Source organism: Momordica charantia, unplaced genomic scaffold, assembly GCF_013281855.1.
Source record: "Momordica charantia cultivar OHB3-1 unplaced genomic scaffold, Mcharantia_2.0 BLBB01000056.1, whole genome shotgun sequence".
Lineage (NCBI taxonomy): Eukaryota > Viridiplantae > Streptophyta > Magnoliopsida > Cucurbitales > Cucurbitaceae > Momordica > Momordica charantia.
In genome coordinates, this window is record NW_028275212.1 from 410 (window position 1) to 7,233 (window position 6,824).

General features: G+C 35.9%; 1 protein-coding gene and 1 non-coding gene across 2 annotated transcripts; one reads left to right on the forward strand and one right to left on the reverse strand.

Annotated features, from left to right (window-relative positions):
- Window positions 1–1,194: 1,194 nt before the first annotated feature.
- Window positions 1,195–3,369, forward strand: LOC148207827 (uncharacterized). The gene is made up of 5 exons (XM_088118261.1): window positions 1,195–1,669; window positions 1,775–1,871; window positions 2,042–2,374; window positions 2,461–2,759; window positions 3,158–3,369. Exons 1-5 carry the CDS (start codon window positions 1,195–1,197, stop codon window positions 3,367–3,369), a joined length of 1,416 nt encoding a protein of 471 aa, XP_087974387.1.
- On the reverse strand, window positions 1,225–1,331 carry LOC148207828 (small nucleolar RNA R71). Its single transcript, XR_015787629.1, has one exon. It is a non-coding gene; the product is annotated as a small nucleolar RNA R71 (small nucleolar RNA).
- Window positions 3,370–6,824: the final 3,455 nt, after the last annotated feature.

The following is a 6,824-nucleotide window of genomic DNA, read 5'->3' on the forward strand; positions in this document are numbered from 1 at the left end:
ATATTGAGAGGGTGACTTTAACTTGTATTAGATCTATCTTTGAGCATAGAGCGTGGGTACTTAAGGATAGACTCACCTAATATGGTTAAAAATTGTTCTGATATATCGTTGGTTCAAATGGACTTTGGATTAGCGTCAAAATCTAGGCAATCTAAGAAGATGCAATGATTGTTTGGCCAGTAGTTTAGCAACTTTGTTGCTGGAGCATCGGTTAGTAACATCTTAGTAATAGGGACACAACCCCTGGTTTTACATTTGAGTTTAGTTTTCTCTTTCTATGTTCTTGTGCCTTGTGTTGAGGGATTGCGTGTTTTAATTCTATTTTAATCTCATTTAAATGTACTTTATTTTATTTGCAAAGTAGTGCTATTTGAAATATTCCTCGTTTGTTTTTCTTATTTCTTGAGTGAATATTGAAGCGTTTAGTTATTTAATCTCCGTGGATACAATCTTTTTTATTACTTGCTACACAATTGGTGTATAGTTGCACTAGGATTGTTAAAATCGTTAACTTTTTGGCGCCGTTGTTGGGGATTGATTCAACTTTTCACTTTAAATTTTTACTTGAGAAAACAGTGCTAGTACGATCTCTTTAACACCCACTTGGTGAAATTGGTAGGTGAATGCACGATTTGTAAGGGTTGGAGTATTTGCTCGATAACGAGATAGAAATAACATTTTATCGAAGAAGACAACAACAAATAAGACAACAAGAAGTTGAAAGACAGATGGATCAACGAAATAGAGTTTCGAACCTTATGGTTCCTAATTTGGAGGTTGAAAGAAATAATGAACAAGAAGTTGTTCGAGCAGCAGCATCTCCTTCTTTAAATGTTGTTCTATTGGCTGACAACAGAGAAAGAGCACTATGGAGCGTACGCCGCTCAAACATTTTATGGCTTCCATCCATTTTAGCATAACCAAAAATTAAAGTAGAGTAATTTGAATTGAAGTCCAACATGTTTTAGAAGTTCCGAACTAAGGGGCAATTCCACGGGCATGCTTCTAAAGACCCCATCTCCATTTGAGGTACTTCTTGGAGGTGAGTGATTCATTTGGATCCAGGATGTATTCAAGGAAGTGTTGCGGCTGAAGTTATTCCCCCTTTCGTTGAGGGATGACACTTGAAAATTGTTAAATTCATTGCCTGCGGAATCCATTACATCCTGGGATGACTTAGTTGAGAAATTTTTGATGAGGTACTCTCCTCCCAGCAAAAATGCAAAGTTCAGGAGTGATATTGATAATTTCCAACAAAAAGCTGAGAAGACAGTGAGTGAATCATGTGAAAGATTTAAAGAGCTAATACCGAGATGCCCACATCATGACTTGTCTAGGTGCATTCAGATTGAAACTTACTATAATGGACTTAATGAGACCACAAGATTGGTAGTAGATGCATCGACAAATGGGGCTTTGTTATCTAAAGCGTATGTTGATGCCTTTGATATTCTTCATAGAATTTCATCTAACAACCATCAATGGAAAGATTCGATAGCATCAGTTGAAAAAAACTTGCAAGGGACACATGAAAATGATGTATTGACATCGATTAATGACCAGATTTCCAACTTGACTAACATGATGACGAACATGGCTGTTGCTGGGGCATCACTTGCTAACACTACTATCAGTAATGTACATGTTATTTCATGCTCTTATTGTAAAGGTGAACGTCATTTTAATTTCTGTCTAGAAAACCCAACCTCAATGTTTTATGTAGGGAATCCTAATGAAAACATAAACAACTCCTACGATAATACTTATAATCCAGGATGGAGGCAAAGGGAATTAAGCACAACAAAATATGAGTTAGTTTCAGCAAAAAGGAAACTTCCCATCTGGTTTTTAAAGATCAAACCAACAATAAGGTACAAAGATAGAACCAAGTTCCTCTAATTCAATAGAAAGCTTGATAAAGGAGTATATAGCGAAGAATGATGCCACTATACAAAACCAGACAATTACAATCCAAAATCAAGCCACACTAATCCAAAGTCAGGTAGCGTCATTGAGAAATTAAGAAATCCAAATGGGGTAGATTGCAGCAGTTGAAAAACAGGTCATATAGGGCATTGCCAAGCGACACTGAGCATCTGGGAAGGAACGGAAAGGAGTGCTGCAAGGCCATAACATTAAGTGGTAAAATGTTACCCTCAGCTCACCCTGATATCATCGTGACAGACTTAACGAGAAGGGAAATTGAGATGGAACAGTTGATGAAAAGAGCATCAGAAGACTTGTCAGGTGATAATAGTATGATAGTCGATGTTGGAGTATCAGTGGAAGAAGTTTTAAAAGATATGAATCAAGCTCGAAAGGACATGGGTACAGGCGATACTAGAGCATCAGAGGCTAGAGCAGCCCCAACAGAGTACAAACCTACACCTCCCTAGCTACAAAGATTACAGAAGGAAAATCAGACTCTAGAGACTACAAAAAACATGTTGGAAATCCTAGCAAAGACGATGTTGGAGCATCGCTTAACAGAGGGCTTGAAAAACAGAAGTTCTTGGATGTTCTAAAACAACTTTACATCAACATTCCCCTAGTTGAAGTGCTAGAGCAAATGCCCAACCATGCGAAGTTCTGGAAAGATATCCTTACAAAGAAAAGAAGGTTGGATGAGTTTGAAACCGTGACATTAACTAAGGAATGTAGCACGATTTTGACTAGCAAGCTTCCTCAAAAGATGAAGTACCTAGGGAGTTTCACCATTCTAGTTTCCACTGGTGGTAAAAATGTTGGGCAAGCACTCTGTGATTTGGGAGCAAGCATCTATCTCATGCCCTAATCTATCTATAAGAAGTTAGGGATAGGTGAAGCAAGACCTACTGCCACTTTGACTCTACATCTTGTGGATAGATCCATCACATACCTAGAAGGGAAGATTGAGGATTTGCTAGTCCAAGTGGATTGATTCATATTCCCTGCGGATTTTATAATTTTAGACTATAAGCTGAGAAGGAAATTCAATTATCTTAGGAAGACTCTTCTTGACAATAGGAAGAGCATTGGTGGATGTCCAAAAAGGCCATGAGCTAATGATGCGGGTGCATGACCAAGAGGTAATATTTTTCTGTTTTTGATGCAGTAAAGTACCCCGCTATGTTAGAATAATTCTTTGTTATATGTATCTTGGATGATATGCTGCCAGATGAGCTTCAAAAGAAGGATTTAATGGAGCAACTGGCTGAAGCCAACTTGGAACAATATGTCGTTGAGGAAGAAAATCCTGATGAAGTAATGTACTTGGGAGGTGACAAGCAGAAAGAAATGAAGTCGCTGGAGCTTAAAAGAAGAAAGTTCAGCGCCATGAAACCATCAAAGAAGAAAGCACTTAAGCCGGAGTTTAAACAACTACCATAACAATCCTATCCCATGGAGTAGCGCAGGCCAAGAGGATTCTTCTGATGCTAATGAGAGCTTGCAAGCAGAAAAAGAGGAAGAACAAAAAGAGTGCTAAAAGGGGAAGTATTTTAATTTCCAAATCAACTTTACCTTCCTACCAGTTTGCAATGTTTGAAGTTTTACATTGTTGTTTTTATTTGTTATTTGGTTGGTAGTTAGGTAAGTTTTAGTTTATTATTAATTTCTGCAATTTTTTGTTTCAAGAAAGAATTAAAAGCAGATTGTGGAATTTTGAATTGTGCGAAAAGCATTAGGAAGTCTGCTTGAGCAGCCCGCGATACTGAAGCATCATTTTCAAACCAGGGAGAACTAACATGAATGAAGAACCCAAAGAATATATTTGAAAAGGGAGTTAATTTCACATGTTGCTAGCTTTCATTACCTTTCCATTTTATTTCTAATTCTCTGCGTTTTAATTTTTTTTGTTAGTTTTTTTTGTTTAGTTGCCCCCTTTTATTAATTTTAAATGAAAGAATATTAGTTGGGTCTCATGTCTTGGACTTACAAGAATTCTTTACATGTTGTTGAGTCTCACACTTCTATTAATGATGACTAGTATGATGCAATCTTATGAATTTCTACTTCTATTGGATGGTTAGTTAGGGATAATGAAAGTTCTGGCTCAATTTCTAAGTGTTTTTAAGTAGCATAGGCTTAGCGTTATTCTCTTAGTATCCCCTAAAAGTCATAGAAATTTAGCCTTAGCAAATTTCAAAAGCTGTCAATCCATGACCTTATAACTCATTTCTATATGTTACACTCTTTTGCACCCGTCAATCTCAAGCCTACTCTTTATTACCTTTTGTAGATTATTTTAATCTTAACTTTGGGGAGCCTTGTCCTTAGTCATTCAAAAAGCTTAGGCTAGTAGCCTTTTTCCCATGGAGAACAATGCTCGATTTTAAGTTTGGGAGTGTGGGATACTTTCTGTAGTTAAACTGAACATATTTTGTGCATCCTTGTATATAGCTATGAATTTTTTCTGGTCCTGTAATTCAACTCTAGTTAAAAAAAAAAAAATAATAAAAATAAATTCAAAAAACCACTGGGTTAGGAAAGGCTAGTAGCCTGTATCCTTTTCTGGTTTGAATGCCTGAATAGTTTGAAGGAAGTTTGTTGAGGTGATGAATCATGGGGAGAAGTATGGAGTCCTTAGTATGCATTTTACTCTAGTGTAATTATTGTGTAGGGCTAATATTTCTTGGGGACAGGCAATGGTTCAAGTTTGAGGGTGTGATAACTCTTCATAAGAGAGTTATTTTAAGAGAAAAATGTCTTGGGTAGTTAAGAAAATGAACAAGTTAGCTCTAATCATGAATGTTCTAGGCCTAATATAGGATCATTCAAAGGATACTTTCATTTGTGTTCTATGTTGTTGAATATTATGAAAATCCTCTAATTTTGAATGTTTTATGGCAGCAAAGGTGATGCTAGAGCCTTGGATACTAATCTGTAAAAAGCTGAAACCGACATTAGGCTTTTACCTAAGAAATTATTGAAGTAAATGAATTTGAGCTATTCTTGCCATAAATTTTAGGAGAGGTATAAAAGCTTCAAAGGAAGGCTGCCTCCATTATTCCTTCATCAACCCTAAAGCAAGAAGACACAAAAAGAGGGAAGATTCTCACCTTGGAGGGAAACCCTAAAGAGAAGGAGTTGTTGCCGTGGAAATTTTACTGATTTTCTTCCTTCCCTTCTTCTTGTATTCTTTAGTTCATGCATTTTGTATTTTCTTCTTCCCCTACCTTGTTATGATGTTAAGTAGCTAAATACACTAAGGGAGTTGTGGACCGTTGCTGTACACACTGATTTTCTAGTTTACAAAGTTGTTTCTACTTAGTTAAAGCTTGTTTTACATTTTGTATATTCAATGTGCTTGATCACCATGTTGAATGAGCTTTTTATTAGCTTTCAGGGAGATTGTAATAGGGAAAGGATGACTTTAACTTGTATTTAGATCACCTAATACAATTAACAACTGTTTTGATATATCGTTGGTTCAAATGGGCTTTGAATTAGCATCAAAATCTACGCAATTTGGGCGTGTTTGTTTGGTCAGTAGTTTAGCAACTTTGTTGCTGGAGCATCGGTTAATATTTAACAGAAGTCTAAGAAGCAACCCACGATTTCTCGTTCGTCTGTCAAGGGTGAATATCTCGCGTTAACTAGTGTCACTAGTGAGTTGATATGGATTCGTCAATTACTTTTAGGCTTATATGTTTCTTTATCTCCACAAGCTCTAGTTTAATTGATAATCAAGCAGCCGTCTCCATTACTTCTAATCCTACATTTTACAGGCGTACTAAGCACATTGAGAATTATTTACCTTTTCGTACGTGACAAAAGTACGGATGATTTTTAAAAATTACTACCTATTCGGTCTAGTTCTCAGTTAGCAAACATGTTTACCGAGGCCTTGGGTTCTACTACTCTACGTTTTCTGATGTCAAAGATAGGTGTTTTGATCTTTACACTTCTTCTTGAGGGGAGTATTAGAGTTACCCAAAGTTTGTTACTCTAGTTTTGGTAGTTAGATAGTTTGTTATTAACAAACTAACCAAGATTGTATTCATATACTTAGCAGTATTAAACTCTGTAAGATATTTTCGTCATTACTCAATAATACAACTCCTCTCTCTATTCCATTTACCGAATAATACCATTTATGAATTTGTGAAATTAAACTGGAAAGTGAAATTTAATTTTAATTTTCCAATTTCAATTTACTAATTTCATTGATTGGATCTTCAATTTTCCACCAAAATCAAATCAGAATACCACGCATCCGAAAATCTGAGTGTACATAACCGACTACCATTCTTCCTCATTTTACAAAGAACGATAAAAGAGGAAAAAAACCAAAACAAAAACTAAATAAATATTTTTTTTTAAAATGACAAAAGGCGCCCAAACCCGCAACCCTACCTAAAACCTGGGTTCCAAGCACCTATGGATGCATGTAGTTCACTGCCAAGCTGAATCCACGAACCCCCTAGTTCTTCGGTCAGTTCGTGGTTGGAATACCTACTAGCGAGCAGCTCAATTTTTATATTTTCTTCAGAATTTTTCGGTTTGGTTCTGGTTTGACCATCAAACCAAACCGAACCGATCCGTTTACATTCCTACATCCTATTATACTCTTTCGAGATAAAGATTAACACTCCTAATTTCACTTAGATTAATTACAAATCAAGGAGCTACAAAGCTTATATTTTGATATGGGGAGTTTATAAAGCTAAATATAAGTTATTTATAAGGTAAAATACTATTTTGGTCCTTATAATTTCAGCCTTGGTTCATTTTGGTCCTCACACTTTCAAAATGCTCATTTTAGTCTGTATACTTTTAGATTTGGTTCATTTTAGTCATGTATTTTCAAAATGTTCATTTTACCCCCTGTATTTTTAAAAAAG